General features: G+C 41.6%; 1 protein-coding gene across 1 annotated transcript in view; it reads right to left on the reverse strand.

Moving 5' to 3' along the window:
- SNAP91 (synaptosome associated protein 91) overlaps nt 1-14,998 on the reverse strand; it is a 63,979-nt gene extending 48,981 nt beyond the window's left edge. The window contains exons 1-2 of the mRNA XM_021546040.3: nt 14,782-14,998; nt 14,032-14,191 (exon numbers count right to left, since the gene is read on the reverse strand). Coding sequence (XP_021401715.3) covers nt 14,032-14,161 — 130 coding nt within the window. The 5' untranslated portion in view covers nt 14,162-14,191; nt 14,782-14,998. The remainder of the gene's footprint in view (nt 1-14,031; nt 14,192-14,781) is intronic.
- Between the last annotated feature and the right edge of the window lie 5,740 nt (nt 14,999-20,738).

The following is a 20,738-nucleotide window of genomic DNA, read 5'->3' on the forward strand; positions in this document are numbered from 1 at the left end:
AGAGCAGCTGTCATTTCAGACTGAAAGAACACACAAGCTGCCTCAGCATCTGAGCTGTGTCATACATTCAGTTCCTAAACTTTGCCAAATCTTTCCAGCAGTAACCCCCTTACAGACCTTCTTCACTACTAGTCAAATGTTACAATAGTCTTCAGGAGGTTTTTTTTTCCTCACTTATAAGTATTTAAATAATGCCTTGAACCTATTGAAAAGGAAATGCAGGATTGTTCCAAATCCAAGTGAGTCAAGAACAGAAAGAAGCACCTCAGAGGAAGAGTTTACAAGCCTCAACTAAGAAAGTTAAGTAGGCAAGTAAGAGTACAGTCCCTCCCCTGCAAGACAGAGCTGTATTAGGAAGCTACTGGAGCACTGTGCTAACCAGTGCAAGAGCTGAACTTCCCTGTCTGCACAAACCTGACCACAAAGCAGTATCGGAAAGCAGAACAAAGTTACCAATTTCTGCTTCTACAACAATTGCTCAGAAGATCATCAGCTAATTTGAATGTTGTTGGCTTTGACTATCAGGCAATTACATAGAAAAGCGTTTGGAATTAGTTTCTGAGGTTATAATTTATTATTTATTCTTTTCACTTCTAGCTTGCCCTGTCTACACGAACACACATCTTGATCTGGCTTGTAACAATGATTCCAACAGCAATGCATCCTGTCTTCTCCTCCTTCCTCCTCAAAAGTCTCTCTCAAGGGTTGCTGTATCTCACCTTGATGACAGCAAGCCTACCTTTTATCAAAGTCCAGCATCTTTCAGATATTGCCTTGGAACTTCCGTACCTATGCCAAATCAACAAACCTAAACACAATCTTCCACTCAGCATGTGCTCTCCAGGTATTTTACACTCCCACTAATGCAGCTGTAGCTCTTGGGGGTGGTACTTCCTCTCTCCAGTCTTACTTCCAGTACCTCCTCCTTCCAAAATAAATCCCAGACTCTTGTGGGGACAAATACTTGCTGCAGATCCTGAATTTTGAGAGGTCACGACAATCAGTCTTTGTACCACACAACAGCACCCCACACCAGAACAAGTTTTATATACAATTTCTTCCTCTCTGCCTACTCACAGGCATAATTGTGAGTATGCAAAGTATTAAGTGTTTTACAGTGTTTTGTTTTGTATCATGAAGGATCTGCAGAGAGACAGGGTAAATTACTGAGCACTAGCAAATTTCTCTTGAAGTATCCTCCAGTTTCTCAACCTGAGATTTTAATTAGCCTTTGAACCATCTTATTACCTCACTACTCCTTTTTAAATACAACAGTGCACCACCTCCTATAATATCAAATACCTCCTTTGAAACAAAGTGAAAAATCTACTGCCCATACACACTGCTGGATTTTATTCTGACATACTTCCATATGGTTTGCACCCCTCCTTAACCAACATATCAAGGCAAGATACTTGGCTTTAAGTCATCTGCAAAAACCACCCTAGCTCATTAGCAGGGTTACATCAGTTATGCTGCAGTTAATTATTTATATGTATGGCTTTTCCTCCTGAGAGGTTCAGGTTCAGCTCTCTTGGAAACAGGAAATAGAAGCCAACCATCAGATGGTCTTCTACTGGAGCTAAAAGGGTGCAACTACAGCAGCTGTCTCTCTAAGTACTGATAATGGGGGGAAAGTGTGATTACACTGTTTTTAAAAAAATTGATCTTGCTTTAAGCAATTCCTTCAAGTTTCATGAACTATGAATACTTTTCACATAAAAGTTCCCAGAACTCAGAGCTCCACTGCCTCTGTGCACTGGGCAGAACAGTGTGCATTGCCTTTAATGTTTACATTGGCGTTCTCTCAAGGAGAGTAACAGACCTGACATACAGGCCAGCTGCAGAAGCTCAGACTCTTGTGGGGACAAATACTTAGAACACAACTTCAACACAAAGGACAAGTACTTCAACACAAACAAGTGTTAAGGAGCACTCATTGAGGTTTTAATTATAGTCTTTAAGACTGCAAATTAATTAGTGATTAATATATGTTATTGATATTAATATATTTGTTAATATAAAATATATATTTGTTTTATGAACAAAGTCTGAGACCTTGCTGACATCTGTGATGAAACCAGTTAGAAGAATAAAAGTTTCATTTTTAGTCTGGAATTACATACCTGGAATACCAGAAGATAGGCTACACAAAATATCTAGTACAAACATACTATGGAAAGCACCTTTTCAGCTTCACACATATAAAGCCAGAACACCAAACAAAGGTGGAAAGGCCTCATGTTCCAAGAATTCTGCCTGCTTTCTTCCCCACTACAGCTTCCCCAGCTTTTTAAAGCATCTTCACTATAGGAAAAGTGTTAATTATCAAGCATGGAATCTTCTCCCTCTTAAAGTCATGAGAAGCTCAGTCTTGAATCTTATTTGTACAGAATTCACTCACTTTGAATATCAAAGAATCTGTCTCGGGTAATAATACAAATTCAGAAAAGTAAAGATGAGAAATCACAGCTTTAATGATCTTTTCCTCTTACCCACAGAACTCACTTCCAACCCTCTTTCCACACAAATCCTGCTCCACAACTAGCTCAACAGAAACATGCATTTTTCTGCTCAAATACAAGAATTAAGCATTTCTGCTTAAGTTGATATGAAACACCAAGTAATTCTGGGACTAAATGTGCCACTTCTCTCTTTTTTGATTTACTGGAAGTAAGAGCTGAGTCACAAATCATTACTGCAGTGCCTTTTTTGCATAGTTCTTAATACTTTAAGATATGAAAAAATCCATTTGCATTTGGTGGACACCAACCAATGGTTATAAGATTAAAATATAACAGCAGCTGTCTTGAAGAAATGTTATTTCCCATCCTATTGTAATATGGCTCCTTAAATGCCAAACTCTAGGGAACGAGGAGACATGGAAAAAACCCTGTTAACATTAAATAGGTTTTGACTAGTAACTTTGCATAAAAAGGAACTTTTATCCCGCATGGCAAATCTCAGACCTCATTCTACAAGACATTTCCTTCAGCACTTCCAACCTGGAAGCCTTAACCAAAATACACATTAATTTAGAGACAAAACTGGAACCACCAGCCAATCTTCTGTCAAGCCTTCAAAGCATTTATTCAATTTCCTCTAAGGGAATTGTTGTCTCCATCCATGCAAGCATTAAAGTGATAGTTCTCTTGCATCTTGGCTCTTGCTGCAAACAACAAAGCAATTTTAAAGGCATTATAGAATTGCAAGATTATTGCTTAGAAGGATAACATTAAATTACTATTGTTGATTGCCTATTGACATCAGGCATATTCACAGCCTGATACCAGGATTCCAGCTGTGGCCTGTGATTATCCTTTCAATGAAAGTGACCAACCCCTAACATTACCTGTTGGTTGTATCAATTCATAACCTATCACTTGGAATATCAGTAACAGGATCAACTGCAGCTTTTAGGCAGAGAGTACAGCTACACTAGAAACACAAGGATTTCACATTTGCCACAATAGCACTGGGCCATTTACTGTAATCTCTGCACTACAGCAATTTCCAATCCTAATCAGCCTTTACATGCTGGGCTGATTTTACACTCCAAACACATGTGGCAGAAAGAGTAACCAGCTGAGGCATGGTACTTGAGCTCTTTCAGTTGCCATGCTGCAGTCTGAGAAGAATCCTATCCCTAAATTATCTCCTTTCCTCAGAAAACCATCTGTTTTTAATAAACTTGTAGAAGTGAAACTATCACTATGCTAACAACTCTGCCCAGAACAGCAATTTGTAATCCACTAAAAAGCTGAACGAGACTGAAAATACATTGCAAGAAGCCTGATGTTCCAGCTCCAATACCCAGCTGTTACATTTTGGGAATACATTAATAAAACACAACAACAAAAAAAAAAATGGAGTGGGGATGAGACAATGTGCAAACAACTTCAGTGACATGGTAATTAGCTACAGACTTTGTGCTGGAAAGAGATCAGTTGGCTAGGCAGCCTCAGAAGCTGACACATCTGATTCAATATCCACACCATGGTCCATGCTTTACTACTCCCTCAGCAAGATTATTCTGAGTCCAGTTTTTGCATCAGTGGATGCCCCATAATGACACAACCCAAAATTTTTAACTAGAAGTGAAATGCCCACAACCATCCTGTTGAAAACATGAACATGGTTATAGGAAAAAGAAACCAAGTGTAATGCAAACCTCTGCACAAGTCAGTGCAACAGGAAGCACACTGAAGCTGTTCCAACCAGGCAGCAAGTACTTTGTAACAAGGCTGCTACCATTTCAATCCATTATCTTGTACCCATGTACCTACCATAATGCAGAAGAGTTCACAAAACCAGGTGGCTGCCTTGTAGGTGAATGCTGTGCCTTAAAACAGTCTTTTTAACAAAATAACTGATATCATTCACAGTTCGATACAGCTTTACCCTCTCCTTGCTAAGAAAAACAACAAAAAAAAAGCAAACCAAAACAAAAAACCACCAAAATCCCACCCTAAAAAACAAGGTAAAATATGAAGCTGCACAATTCCTTTATGTCCATTCCCTTGTACTGTATCAGGTAAACAATGATCCTTTAATTCTGCCATACAAACAGATGAGTTTAAATCTCAAAAATCTTGAAAACACTGAAGTCTACTTCCAAGACTTGATTCTTAAACATGAGCCGGTAGCCTTTCACACACTGCAGATTTCTTGATGTTGCAAAAAACCCCAAAATGTTAAATTCAATGGAACATCCACCTGAGAGATAGAAGATGCAGTAAGGACTACTAACATTAAAAAAAAACCTAACACTACTAATTTTCTACCAACAATTTAAAGTCACCAGTGCCTCTGGATGATGCATTTGCCACTGACAGTAGAAGTCTTCTATTAAGATACTGATGAGTGAGGAACTTGGAATCCATCACACAGGCTCACATCCAGGCAGCCAAGCTTTGTGCACAGTCAGATCTCTAGCCTGGAATACCCAGAAGTGTCAATTAACTCTTAAGCATGATATGGAGCATGATATTTGAAAGGTAGTTTCTAATAATACTGTCTAAGCAATTTCTAGTTTTCTGATGAACAAGAAGCAGCTCTTTAAACTCAACTGTTAGAAACATTGCCTGTGAACACTCTTGCCACTCACCCCCAAAACAATCTGAAGTTTAAATCAACTTCTCAAAACCAGAAAAACTCTAATGTAGAGTCTTTCATAGTCATTTCATAGAATGAAAGATCAGATCAGAAAGTTGCAGGTAAGGTTCAGATATGAAAATACCATTGTTTCACTTGCCAGCAACAAAATTTCACTCCTAATAAAATGTACGTGTTTTCACAACACTGGCACACTAAATATGATGAGTTGCTTCTGGCTTGCTGTCCCTTAGCAAAATGTACATTCTCCTATAAATACATTTAGATGAAGTTATAAAACTTAGATTGGGAGCTACAAACCCAATAAACATTGTGTTTACATGGATTCATAGATTGAAACATTGTGTAAACACGGATTCCAGAGCCAAGTCTCCATTTGAAAGGGGCTGCTAAAGGACTGATTCAATGATAAGTTATAGTTTTCATCTACATTCGACCTTTATACGTATAATGAGAAACAGCAGCCTTCAGAGGGAGGAAACAGGCCACCTGGTTTGCCCCTTTCATACAAGCCCTACACTCCCTGAAGCAAGAAGTGAAAGGAAGAGTCCTGTGAAAAGCAGTTTGAACTCCCACTGAAGTGCATCTAGGTCAGCTCTTCAGTTCTGTTGAAGAAGTGCCCCTCCCAGTACAGTCCTGCACTGTGGCAAGATAACCCATCATTGCCTTACTCCGATGATCTTCCCCTACACTTGTAAACTTGCATACATTTAAACAATGTGGGCGATAAGTCAGCATGTTTTATTCATGCTTCAAGCAGTCATGTCTTTCTCTCACTTTTGTGGAGGACCATTTTAAAACATTCTGTAAAGTATCCGAGTGATTTAAGATATATTACAAAACTATGCCAGAGGCACCAGGAGCCTGCCAGGCTCTGCAGGCTAACCCCTGACCATCTGCTATGGAAGCACCTGCTGCCATTGTGTCACCTGCTCTCATGCAAAGCCAAGAGTCACTTTGAAGTGATGCACTGTACTGTCAGCAGTCAAGCCACAGCCTTGTATCACTTCTTAGGACAGAAAAGTTTAAGACACTTTCTTGAAAAGATGTGTCCTTTGGTCCTTTAAGTGCATAGTAGAACAATCTTAGCTCAAATGGACACCAAACTCTCCAATCTACCTTTACCAGTGTTTTGCATTTAGGAGAATAGATAACCTAGTCTCCTAAACAGTTAAAAACAATGAGCAAAGAATGCTGTTTTCTTTTTTATTCCTTTTTTGAGTCAGTACAGCAATCTTGTCAAAGCATATGGCTCAACTGTTTTGTCAGAACTCTGCAGCCCAATTGCAACACAGGAGTTCTGCCAATTGGCTTTTTACCTGTGGTAATTTTGCATATTGGCTTACTACCAAAAGGAGTTGATTGCCACAAGTCAGACCCAAGCTGCAGACAAGTCCTGTCAGCAACCTGCAGTTCCCAGTACACATGAGAGGCAGGGTTTGGTGGTCTTCAAGCATGATCATGTCTATCTACTCACAAAATCCCCTCTACAGAAAACATCATAACACATTTGAGTTTTACCAATAGCTAGAAAAAACAGACTCCAGGAAAGGCAACTGGTTGACATGCTACCCTTGCTCGGATGGCCAGAGTAAAAATTACATAAAGACACAACATTAGCATAACATCATGGCCTCTTAGCATCCAATCACTGTCATTAAACTAAGTCAAGATACAGATATAATCTACAACAAAGCATGAGATCACATTATCCCAGGCAGAAAAGAGAAACAAAAAGGTGTTTAGACTTGACTGGTCCAGAAGTCAGTGGTAATATTGTGCACTGTCATTTCCTGTGCCTACAACTAAGCCTTGATGCCCAGTGAATGCTCCATTTGCCAGAAAATACTAGTATTCCACCTACATTCATTTCAAGGCTGATGTCCAACATCACTTGTGATGCTAGTGCAGATGGATAGTATACTGTATTCTCCCTCCTAGTGAATTACAACTCTCAACTGCTTTAGTAAATGTGTTTCACAACCTAAAGAGAACACTTTATGAGCAAAAACAAAACATGTTTTGTATTGATTTTGAGTATTTTGAGACAGCTCTGAAGCAAACATGATCAAAATAGCAAGATTAAAAACATTAAAAACTATTTTAAGGGTCCAGCATATGTTTTGCAAGATTCCAGAAAAAGCAGACTTTACCATACTCTGCAAAGTGACAAACCAGCCTCTGCCAAGTATTTCAATTGTCTTCCAGCAATTGCCAACATCTGGTTTATTCAGCTTAATTTAAGCCACCACCTCTCATCCAAGCAAAATTTTGGACAGAAGGAAAATCAAGCAGCCATGCTGAATCTGCTGGGGCAGGATACTCTAGTATCAGCTCACCAGTGAGGCTTCACACTGCAATCTTGCTGATACTGCTGACTCAGAGGAACAGAAGTACTGCTGCAAAGCCTGCACTATAGATCACCGCCTGCAAGGCAACTGGGCAGACTTCTGTCTTCTCATTTAGTCTGAGTTCAGGGTTCAGCCCTGTGCCAGATAACCCATCCTTTTCTTTATATCTCCAGCAATGAGGTCCAGACCCAGATTTCCTGGCTTGCTTTACTCCTTGCTTTTTTGTTTTCACTGTATTTGAAACTCCTCTCTCCAAACCAGCCAGAACACTATTCCTAGTCTCTATGTCATGTGTTGAAGCTTGGAGATGCAATGTTTATCACTCATTGGTGAGGCTCCTGTATTTACCCAAGGCACACAACAGAACTTGTGCTTTTTCACCCTTACCAGCACCCCGATCTGTGCTCCAGCTGTCTGATACTGTTTGGACTCACCTTTAGGCTATGGTAAGGCTAAGGTAAGGGATATAATGTCATCACTCCACCCCCAATTTTTCCCCATCTTCAGCGAGCTCCTTCAGCAATTCTGTATGCCCACAGCTGACTGAGGAAGGGCTATTCCTTGGTTTTCTTTGGTGGCAGGGAGTGAACTCAACACACATAGCAAGGTTTTGGTAGCACTGGGAAATGCTGCAACTGGGATTTCTGAGAATGGGGCTCTCTTCCAGAGGTTGAGAGTGCATCCTGTACCTCCTGCTCCACCTCTAACCTGGTGTTCTCTGCCATTTCATTTTCCCACTTCTTCTGTCTGTCCAGTATTTTCTGGTTAGTCTTAGTTTGTTCTTAAGTCTTAGTATTTTTCTTAAGTTTGTTTTCCCTGAGGTGGCAGAAGCTTGGTGGATGGGTTCAGCTGTGTGTTGCAGCAGATCCACTGTGGATCTGGCACGGAGCATGTCCTGGTCTCTTCTCACAGAGGCCAGCCCTGCAGCCAACAACCTGGACACCCAGCACTGGGCAAAGGTAAGCAGGGCAGGAAGGGCAAACTAGTCTCAAGAATCTTGAGCAGCAGTGGAAAAATGCTAAAAGCAGCGTGCCTCTACTACACTACCATTTCTTCAAAAGTGGGAGCTGTGAGAGCAGGAAATTATCCTCTTTCGCTACCAATTTCTCAGTCCAGCAAGAAGCAGAGAAAATGAGTATCCTTCAGAATGCTTTATGCCCTTCAAAGTTATGCTGTCATCTACTTTCAAGCACTTCAGAGGATCCTTCACATGGCAGAGACACAGAAGCATGGACTGACCTCACCTACAGAGCATTTTCTTGGAGACTTCATGGAATTCCCCACTAGTGTGACAGGCCCATGTAAAGCATGCACAGAAGAGAAAGGGTTTAGGAGGCTGGGAAATCAAGACATAGATGAAATCAAAACACAGAAAATCAATCAAGACTGCAGATTTTTGTTGTTGTCATTTAGATGTTCAGTCGCTGCCAAGATCTAAGGGAGAAACATTATGAGATGAAACATACTCAACTACTAAATAGGAGTGATTGAAACCATACTCTGGTCACTACCATACTGACCAGCTCAAAAAAACCTATTCCATTATCAAGGTCTACAATGGAAGTCAGTACAACAGAAAGACCTGACCTGTCCCAGAATTTATCATCCATGACCTTGACAAAGCATGTGTAACAGAAGGATCTTACTCACTCTTGAAAAATACTAAGAATATCTGCCCTGAGGACTAGTCAACCTTCATCAAGTTACACTGCTTACATGAAAAAAAGGTTAATATTACAGTGCCTACTTATTTTCCTGTTCCCTCATCTTCCCTCTTCCTTTCCTTAGGCATTGCACCATAAAACAATTTACACACAGAACAGTTGAAATGCAGAGGATCAAGTGAATCCTGCCCATATTTCAAAATTTGGATCTTAACATGAATTCAAACTTCTGCTCTGATTCAAACATATTTTGAAGGATTGACCAAGTCTTAGCTTGATTAGAACGGCAGCCTTCTCTTGGTATTACACATACCTTAAAAACAGTATGGGGCTGGGGGAGAATTGAAAGGCAATGCCACTTAAATACTCAAGAACAACTTTTATTACCTCCCCTTACCCATGACAGACATTTATTTCTACTCCTATTCAAAGATCTGCATACCTACAAATGAAGTGTGTCCTCAATACCTTTTTGGGAAAGGACAGGTTAGAAACCCACAGGAACAGCCATTCAACACAAAAATTGATGATGAGTCCTTACACACAATAAATGTGCTAATCTAATAAAAAATTAAAGAAAACAACTGCTTGCTTGAATATTTTTCTTTTCAGCTGTGAGAGCAATTCATTGATAGAGGAGCTCACTCTATAAAATCCACATGAGCTATGACAACACAAACTGAGACACAGTATTCCAGCTGATCTTCAGCAGTAACTTTTTAAACAAAGTCAGTTCTCTGACTCACAGAAACAAATTACTGCAGTACCAGATACAGTGAGACATAAAAGCAGTTTCATTAGTAAAGTGTGAAAGATTAAGCCCACTGTGTACAGGGATTGTGTTCTTGGCAATTTTCTTGAAGATACACCCACAGCTGTAGAGACCAAGCGTCACCTGGACTGCAGAGGAATGCAGTACATCTGCACTGCTCCCATTAGGAGAGAGCTTCAAGCACCAACAGTCTTGGAACACTCCCCAAATCACTTCAACAGCAAACAGCTTCTGAAATACACACATCCTAGTTAGCCTTGTCCTTTAACCCACTGAGTCAACAGACACTGAAGTCTAGGGACTCAAGGTAGTCCACTGACCCCCAACTTTTCCCAAAAAGCAGAGACAGACATATTCCCCAGCAGTAAGACAGAAGTTTCTAAGACTACCCTGTGGGACCCAGCAACATCATCTTTACTGATTAACAAATAGCTTTTGGTCAACAGACACTTTTATTTCAACACTAGTGAATTCAAACTTGTTAGGTCAAGATCAGAGACTGAAGAAGAAAGGTAGAAAATGGCAGGAAAGAAGTGCCTGTACAAGCAAAATACTGACACCAGCCCTGCAGCTCAGTTACCACCATGAATTAAACTATAAACTTCTTTTTAGAGCCTCTGCTTGCCAGGTCCAAGCGAATATGCAAAATTAGACTTGGGATGAAAATAAGTTACAGCAGATACACAGGTTATCTCCACAGCAACAGAAAATCAAATCCTGATATTCCTCTGCTTTGTTTTGACTTTTCACAAGCATCTCCCAGCTCTTGATCAGGCTTCTGAGAAGGTCCTCTACCTTATGAGAATTACTTTGAAGAAGAAAGGAGACATATGTGATCTTTTCAGAATACACACTGCAGAACTTCCTCCTGCTGCAAAGCAATTGCAAAATAAGTCAAGGAAAATCCCAGCCATTTCTATCATTTTCACAAACAGGAACTTGTTACAACCACCTGCAGATGCAGCAACCTCACTAGTTTCCAATTCACTTCCCTAAATGAAAGCCTGAAGGTCTGTTTCTGAGTGAGATCCTATAAAAAGAGCTGAGTTGAGATCTACCTACTTTTCCCTCACCTATGATGTGTTTTCATAGTTGAAAGTCATGTTGTTTCCTTTCTCCACAAGCATCTCCCTGTTGATACCATCAGAGTCATTCCCATTTGAGACTGGAAGCAGTCTTTTACTTGGCCCACACAATTAAATCCTCAGTGAAGCCTTAACACATCTTTCAGAACAATTCTAAGACTCAAACTCCTATGCTGTGCACAAGTATTGCCTTCCCACTTGAATTATCAGCTTATATATCCTAAACGTAGCCCATATGCCTCATCCACCCACTGCAATGGCCCTTCCCACTGCATCAAAATAAAGTTGCTAACTCCCCACTTCTTCACAGGAATAATAATTTAGGTAACAAACATTAGGTAGCTGAGGGGTAGGAATCTATATATTAGTGATGATTTTTAGACAGCTCCTGGATGACAAGAATTCTGTAAGTCAAAAATGGTCAGAGTTCAACTGTCCCAAACCATCAGAGCACCCTAGATTTACATTCCTTTTCCCATCACAGGGATTGAGAAGCTCATTTAATGCCATCTGGCACTACTTCCAGCAGTTGTTGAAAATTCACTAGTAGGAAATCTGGAGTTCAAGAAAATGGTAAATCCTGTTAACAATCATAAGGTAGCAACCAAATGATACTTTAGTACTCCTTCACATGATCAGCCTGTCCAGCACTGAGAGCCCAAGCCAAAAGAGAGCAGCATCTATATTACAGTCTGGATTTGAAAGCTATAGCAAGTACAGAAAACCACATAAAAGTAAACACTCAGCAGCTCAGCTTTTCTACACTGAAGACATTAATTCTGTTCTTTTCTCCCTTACACCACCTTTTAACCCTGTCACCTATGATCACTCTATAACCCTCTGGAATTATTATCTTCTGCAGAAAACATATGAGAACAGGCATCATTGTATCCTATCCTTACAGGACTATTAACCCATGTTAAATAGTTGATCTTTCAATTTAATTTACAAAGCCCAGTTGCTAAGTAGGGCAGTGGAAGAGAGGTTGTGTGACTTGACACCTGGCCAGTAAGACACTAAGTAAAATTATGGAGTTCCCTAAGGACACAGAACCCCAATGTCAATACCAGAATTACAGCTCTTCATAAGGGATTGCTCCAACCATCAATCTCTGAAGAATTTTTAATAATCTAAATCCTTCATACCTTGACATAAAACTTAATCTAAAGCACTGGAAAAGTTTTACCTTTCATTCTTCACATCTTCAAATGCTACTTATCTGACTTGAAATGCATCCAGCCAATGAAACTGAACTATTATTTACAGCTTGTAAAATAGAAAAAAAAAAAAAAAACAAAAAACAAAAAACCAAAACCCAGGCATATGTCTTCCCAGGAAATTATAACTTCTTTTCCTCTTTTATGTGACATGCAGGTAGGTAAGAAATTCTGTGGAATTCTACTGGCTTCTGTCTCCAGAAAACCCACTTTCTTGAATAGTAATATCAGCACCAATATCCAAACACAAATCCTTTACACTCCTTACTATAACACTGGTAGATTACTTCTACCTCACTTTAATCCTGCCTATTCCAGACAGTACTTTTGTTTATATATGTATACACACACAGAAACACAGAGACACATAGACACAGTATGCTTTCAAATACATGAGCTATGTTTGAACTTCTAAGCTAAAACTTCTAGAAACAGATGTGGTCTGTATAGGACAATCCAGACACAGCCTAAAAAGCGTTTAAAAAATTTAGAAGTGTTGATGACTACCTAACAACAAGATAGAAGAGACATCAATAACCAAAATTAATTTTTAAATATACAAGAAAACATGACAGAATACCTGATATCAAGACCAAATATCTACTTAAATAACAGTTTAGACTCCAGTGAGTCTTCAATCAATGCTGCTTACATCAGCATTTCTTGGACACATATGCAAGAGCATCTACATATACTGAAAGACCAGCCTACTCTTTGTCACTTGGAGGGTAAGCTACAAAGTCATTAGAAGTGAAATCTGGAATTATTTTCCAGAAGTAATGCTACCTGCTTTTAGCAAATACTGCATCATCAGAACACCTGCACCAGCATTACTTAGTAATGGCCAGCAGCCAAGAGACTGCCTGGTATAAAACCTGCTGATCTTTACTTGAATGTACTTCTTACCATGTCCAAAAAAACCACGGGAAACCCATTTAGTTTTAGATACTAACAGCTGCTGTTGATCTGCCAAGTTCAGTGCTGGACAGGGATACTACTGGTAAACAAGTCCAATTAACATCACACAACCAAATTTTTTCACCACTCTACTACTTGGTGTCTCCAAGCAGGGGCTGACAGCGGTAATGAAATTGTTAGGATGAAACATGACCAGCTTATTGTTTTTCAATAAATGTTTTGCCTCAACTTTGTTTCATGCCTTAACTAGCTAATGTCAGTCCAGAATACATCCAAAATCTGAGATAAAGCCAACAGCCACCTTCAATAAAACATTGACACAAACTACTGGACAGCTCACAAAGTTGCTGTCCGATATTTGGGACCTCAGCAACAGCCCTTAAACTCTCCAAAGGTTGTCCCAATCTACAGCACAGCGTTAACCCAGTGCCTTGCCATTTAAGCACGCCATCACCCACACCTCTTCAGAAGTGGAGATGCAGTGCTGTGGAGATGGCCCTACTCATGCCGGTGCTTGGCCAGCTCTAGGAATATCATTTATGTATATCTCATCCTAGCTTAATCCTGACCAAAGTAGGCAATGACAAGCATGTGTCCATTTTGCCCCATGTCTGATTCTCTCCCTTCTTCCCGAGCCCCTGCTCCATAAGGCGTTCTTTACACTGTCTTCCTGAATAAAAGGCAAGAGGTCATGAGGAAAAAAAATGGCCGAAAGAGCAGTATTATGCAATAAGAGAAGAAATGCAATAATAACTCATCCTCTCCTGGAGATTTCCCATCACCCTCATGCTTTGCAAGCTGGATTAGAGCAAGCGTGACAGCCAGCCGGCTCAAAGGCCCACTGAAGTGCCCTGCGGGCAGGCTCCTCAGCCCCGGGCCTTCGCTGGGGAAACAAAAAGGGATGCTCACAATCCAGGTGCTTTTTCTTGGGCCCCATCACTTCATGCGTGGTGGCTTTGCAGACGGCTCTGGCTACGGCCGATCCCGTAACGCTGTACTGAGCAGCTGCGATGCGATCTGTCAGCGTCTGACCCGACATCTTCGAACGGCGTGCTGGCTGCTGCCTGCTCTGCAGGGGCGAAAGACACGGAGGGGAGGGGGAGATGCCGGGTCTGTGGCCGGGGGGAGGCACGGCAGGGGCGCACAGGCAGGGGCGCACGCAGCCGGGCACTCGCACAATGGTCCCCCGGGCAGCCCGGCCCCTCCCGAGGCGCAGCCCCCCCGCCCCGTTGTGTAAGCCTCTGCCTCGCTAGAAGCCGCCCGGGGCAGGAAGAAGGGTATTTTAGGCGTTGCGAGGAACAGATGAAGGGGAAATAATGACGGCAGCTGAAGGAGGCTGCACAGAAATACGGTGCGAGCCCCCGGGATGGGGAGCAGGCATCCCTCCCGCACCTGCCTCGGCAGCGCCCGACCCGCGGTGGAGCCTCCGCCGCGCCCCGGCCCCGCCGCACCGCCCGCGCCGCCGCCTCCCGGGTGGGAGATTATGGCACCGTTGCGCCATGTTCTGCCCTCCCGGTGCCTCCCCACCGCCAGCCCCGGTCCGACAGGGATCCCCCCCCGCCCCGGAAAGCGGGGCGCCGCTGGATGCGGCGGCGCCCAGCGCCATGCAGCATCCCGGCGCGGGGGGACAGCGGGATGGACCGAGCGCCAGCGGCCGACCTGTCAGCGCGTCCTTCCCTCCCGTCCTCCTGCCGCCGCTCCGGGGAGGGCACTGCCGGCCCCCGCCGCGACCGCTGCCCGGCCCGGCCCGCTGGCGAGGCGCTCCGCGGCGCAGCAGCCCCCCCCGTCCCCCCGGCCCCGGTAGCCCCAGGTGCCGGGCGGGCTGCACCCTCCCGCCGCCGCCGCCGGGGATGCGCTGGGCGTCCACGCCCGGGAGCCGACGCTGCTATTTCCAGCCGGCGGCTTAATCCTCCCGCAGCCTAATCCCCGCGCTACTGCCGCAGCAGCGCCGCCCCCTAGCCCGGTGCAGAGGGCGGGACGGAGCGGAGCCGAGCGGCGCTGCCGCCGCAGATCGGTGCCCCGGCGCAGTCAGGTGACCCCGTTCCCCCACCCGCATCCCGCTTCCCGGAGCTGGCGGCGGGCACGGCCGGAGATGCTCCCACGCGGGGGCTGTCCCACTGGGGATCCGCGACTCGGGGGAGCCGAAGCCACTGATGCTTCCCCGGTCTGCATCACGGTCCTGTCGTGAAAAAGCTTAAAATAGTGCCTTGAGGGATCCCAAAACCGCACATAGACTAGATTTCTCCAGAATGTTGTTATGATGTTATTGTTATCAAAAACATCTGAAATATGTCCCCAGAATGGGTTTTCTCTCTGTTACCTAAGGTACCCTACGGGTCTTGGTTACAACCCAACCACACTCGGGAGGATATAGTGCTACAATTTTATTGTGTAATTGAAGCACACCGGAGTGATCCGTGGAGTATTGGGAAATGTGGCGTACATATATTACCATAAATTGGCTGAACTTAGTTTTGGAGTAAAGTGATTTAAGTGGGTGGGGTCTAAACGAAATGGCACTGGTAGCAATTACTTTGAGCTGCCGGTAGAACAAATTTCAGAATACGATGTCAGTGCATGTTATTAATTAGCTGCAGAAAACACTATGTACAGTCAGTATTGAAGAGTTGTGCACACCAAGTGATAATTGGGTTGTGTTGCACACAAAGACACACAGCACCATTTTCATTTGTTATACCAGGAGCAGAACACTGACAAAGGATTGTGGTCTGCGACAGTATGAAACAGCAGGTTTTTTACTACTTCATTCTTTCTTTTTTTTCTTTTTTCTTTTCTTTTTTTTTTTTTTTTTTTTTTACCCAACAACGCCGACGTTTTAAAATCCTAGGTAGCCTGAAAGCTTGAGAATGCTGTTAAAATAATGGTCAAAAATTCAAGTTAGCTTTTCTGTGGGAAAATTCTTACAAAATAGCTGTAAAATGGTGCCTTGGACCACTGAAACCAGGTGTTCAGATTTGCACATTTTTGATATTGGTTAAATCTCCTTCTTTTTTGCAGAGCAGATAGAGATTTTTTGGATTTCAATATTCAAAGGTTTTCTCAAATACAGTTTGACTACGGAGAGGAATTCAATTTCAAAAAAAGATGTAAAGTGTATATCACTGTTATAAATCAGCATTAGGAATCTGCCAACTTTGAATATTTCCATAAGAGAGATTCTCATATTCCAATAGTGAGAATGTGTCCGTACTTCTCACTTCTCTTCCATATTAAGTAGCAAATAAATAAACCATGGAGTTGCACAGAAAGATAATACTGTGCTCTTTAGCATTACTGTAGTCCACCGTTCAAGTATGGACAAATTTTAGTAATACTTAGAAATTGTTTCTGTTACCACAGAAATGTTAACTTCAATGCCTAGGAATTTGTCATTAATGATATGATTTGTGGCAGCTAAAAGCATGTCTTAGCAGAAGCACACAAACAATTTTTCCCTGTACTTCACAATCGGTTATTGGGGTTGTACTCCCGATTGATTTCAGAGGAAAGAAAGAGTTGGGATCTAATGATACTTCATGTTTCATTACTGGCGTTGAGTGACTCTGAACTTTTCTTGGTAATACTTTCAGGAGTTTAGAATGGCTTGACTTTAAAAGAGAAACTTCCTTTTAAACTGATATATTACAGAAGAAAAACACAAATTGTTTTGGACCTTGTAGACTCCATAGAGCAGAAATTTAGGATGGTTTTATTTCCTGCAAGCATGATAGTTTTCAGTTTTATGCTAGTCTAAGTATTTAATTAGTGATGCAGCTTTTATTAACATCTAGTGTACGTCTTCATTGTGAAGGTCTGGATACTTTCTAACTAGTCTGTGTTGTTATCAACAGATACTGTCACTGAGATTCTCATCTGTGTCACCAAAAATTGTGATTGTTATTACTCAGCTAATTTTATATCTTCATATCGCCAATATATTGAAGCAGAAGATAAGTCAGATAATCTATATTGCCTTAAAATTTATGCAGTTTCTTAATGAAAACCTAAGGTGCTTTAAGAAGGTAAGACAAGAAGATATTAGTACTCTTTAAATTCAGAGTAAAGGGATGTGATCTACTGAATCTGTATTGCTTTTGGATTTAAAACCAAACACCAGTCCCCCAAAAATAAGCCAACCCCACAAAACAGAAGTTTGTGTTTGTATTGAAAACCGCACAGGAAATAGGAGCCATCTTGAATAAGGATACACCAGAGAGAGCTGACTACGACTAAATAGATGGGGAGTTGGGGTTGACATTTCACAGCCCCAAGATGAAGTCCCAAGAAGCTGCCTGGTGTGCTGGTGTGCTGGCTCTCTGAAACCCAGGTTCACAGCTTGGCTGGTGGAGGTCTGGATGAGGGACATATGAGCAGCTGGAAAGAGTTCTTGCTGTTAAAAATATCACAGAATCAGTGATGTCTTTCTTGACTCTTTGTAAATGTGCTTTCAACTTAATAATGAGAGCCTTAAAGAAGAGGAGATATATTAATGACAAACTGAATAGCCATTTTGAAGCAGAAAGATAATTCTTAACTTAATTTGAAGTGAGAAAAATAGAGTTGGTCCGTATTAACCTCACATTCAAGCACACGTGGAGGGAAGGAGGCATGTGTAAGGGCTGATTCATCACACCTCACACCTGAATTCTGCCCCAGAGACGCCCATCTCTTCGGTGATACAAGGCATGTAGACTATTTTTGTGCACTAAGGTGCAATGAAAATCTGGGTGTTTCTCACCATAATTCTGCTTTTTTTCCATTTTTTTCCTAGTTTCTCCTGTCAAGTCTTCTAGTTCTCCAGCCAGCTTTGGTGCCCTTTCCTCCTGCCTTCACAGGCCAGGCAGAGATTTAGACCCAGCTTGTCTGTGCCTGAGCTTGCATCAGGCCCAGTGCTGTTGTTCTGCTTCTACCTCTTACTCTTAGGGCCAGTGGTACAAACAGAGCTCCTGGAGAGGCTGGCTGTAACCATAGTGATAGCAGCAGTCCTAAACAGTTCTGTTTAGCTCTAGGAAGGGGGAAAAAAGACTTTTCAAATGAGAAGCATCCTCCTGACTTTGTATCAGGTTGATAGAGCCAGGTAGTTTGCATTAGGCTTTCTCTACAATGCAACAGAAGTTACAACACAACAGTAGGTGCTCAAATAATGCAATACTCAGGAGTTTCTGGGCTTCTTCTGTCAGATATAACCTCATTGCTTGGTCTTGTAAAGGTTCTGTCTCCAAGTGTTTATTCAGCCTCTGTACTCACCATCCTTAATGGCATTTGTTTCAGTAGTTCCTTTGGTTGCTGTGACATAAAGCAGCAATGAGAAAGCAGTTTGTCAATTTTCCAGTCTGAATGATGGTCTGAGAAGGATGTAGCTTGAATGTGTTTGTACATCCCAGGCAGAAGATTCATCTCATTTTGGAGAACTACTTGAGCTACTGAATCTAAGAGAACTGCCATACACAGTGGTAAGGGTACAGGCTTGGTGGCATGAGTATATACTCTACATCCCATAGGAAAGGCCTTTTTTGTGTATTTGAAGATCTTTGAATATTAAAAAGTTAATTTAGTTAAGATAGAGAATGAATAGAAAAGTTACACAAAGCATGGCTAATGAGCTCTTTTACTGCTGGTTAAGCCATGCCAGAGTGAGGTCATGTTCTGCAGAATATGGAGTGCCTGCATATTAGAGTTGGTTACATACAGAAAGATGGTAATTGGCCTGTTCTGTACAGATGATAAAGATGTGTTCCTTACCCAGCATGCTGGTTCCCACAAGGACCACCTTAAAATCAGTATTATTTTAGAGACCTCTGTTGACTGATGCATTAATGGACCCCATCATCCACATTACAAGGATAGCTTTTGCTGCTGGAGTAGTTTTCTGGGTTGTGTCTGGCAATAACACTGAGGTTCATAGACTAGAAAGGGGACAGATGGACATATGTATCAGAAATGGAGCAAAAGTCCTGTATTTGTGAAAGTCAGTACCTGTGAAATTCCTTACTATTTAGTATTGATTTTGGTCACAAATTTTGTAATCCTGATAGAGCTTCCAAAGCAAAAGTCTGGAAGTATGAAGCGTATTGCACTTCCACACAACAGATTCAGACTAGGCTTAAATTTGTCTCTTTTTTTTTTTAACCTTTTCTTTTATGCAGAGCACTAATCTTTTACAGATTTATTTTTAAAATTTGTGTACTAAAAGCTACCCAACTTCCTGCTTCTATAGGTAATACATATTCTAATATAGTCAATGTGGAAATAGCAGTTTTATTTTGATATTAGACAGAGGAGAGAATTACTTTAAGAAAGTTGCAAGTCAGCTTCAGTACAAATGTTTTGTATTGCATTGAAGCTGTTGATATTGGGAAGGGCAAAATTTATCAAATAAAATAGATTAGGTCATACTGAGCTTCACAAACATCATAAAACAGATTTGCAGGAGTATAGGTAAACAGATAATTGAGTACTAACTGACGTTTAAAATTTGTTACTCATTGACTAATTGACAGTCATGTCTTTGAATACAAAGTAACTCTGAAGTCATTGATCCCAATGGCATAATTTCCTCAAAGAGGGCGGGATTCTGCCTGAAATAAAATTCAAATTTCATGTACTACAGAAATTTTGATCAATGGAAAGACAATAGGCTTTTAAGCTACCTTGGCTTTGTGGACATTCAATTTTCCTTTCAAGAAAAAACAACTTTTTTGGTAAAGATGTATTGTTTTGGTATTGATTTTTTTTTTTTTTATTATTAATAGTAGTAATATTTGTACAACTGTAACAATTGTATTTAATACAATAGTGGCTGTATCCTGGCTATGACCATCATGTATAGAACCAGGGATGCTTCACTGACTTCTGTCTGCTCTGCCAGTGGAAGCCTTAAATGCTGGATCTTACACTGAGCACAACTGGTACAAACTAGACCTGAGAAGCAGCTAGCAATAATTTTCGAGGGCGAAAGCCTCTCTATATTCTTCCAAAAAAGAGAAGGATTTAAACAGAAGGGAATTCCATTTCTTTGTTCTGCTAAATGAGTAAAGGCTGCCATCCTGCAGCCTAAGCCTTGTCTCTCACCTGCTTCTCTGGCTCTTGGCAAATCCCAATTTCTGCAAAAGCAGGGCTGCTTTTAAACTGTAACTGCTAACATGCTGAATACTCCTTTGCAAATAATGTGCATTTAGAGCATTTTTTTTTTTTTAGTCTTATATGTTGTCCAGCATCTGCAAGAGCTGCTGGACAGACAGTGTTAGGCAAAAGCTATTAAGATAGTGGGCCTTCAGCCAGGTCTGGGAAGGGTGACCCACCTTCTCTTTAAGAGCTCTGCCAGGTGATGTGAACTGTTTACTTGAGCTTTTTGACATTCTAGAAGCAGGTTTTAACCAGAGAAGAACTTAGTGTGTCTTAGAATGAAGCTGACCTACAAGAAGGAGGCTGTAGGGATTCAGTAACAGTTTTCCTGATGGTCCACGGAAGTGTGGTACCATCTGAACTTCAGTACTGAGCTTTCAAGCACGTACTGCCTGCCCTTTCTGCCGCTGCTCTAGGCTCAGAAATTCTCAGCTGTATAGTCAAGTGACAGTCAAAGTCTTCTAGGAAATTTCTGAAGTTATAATTTCAGT

This window comes from Lonchura striata, chromosome 3 (assembly GCF_050655825.1).
Source record: "Lonchura striata isolate lonStrDom1 chromosome 3, ASM5065582v1, whole genome shotgun sequence".
NCBI classification, from domain to species: Eukaryota; Metazoa; Chordata; class Aves; order Passeriformes; family Estrildidae; genus Lonchura; species Lonchura striata.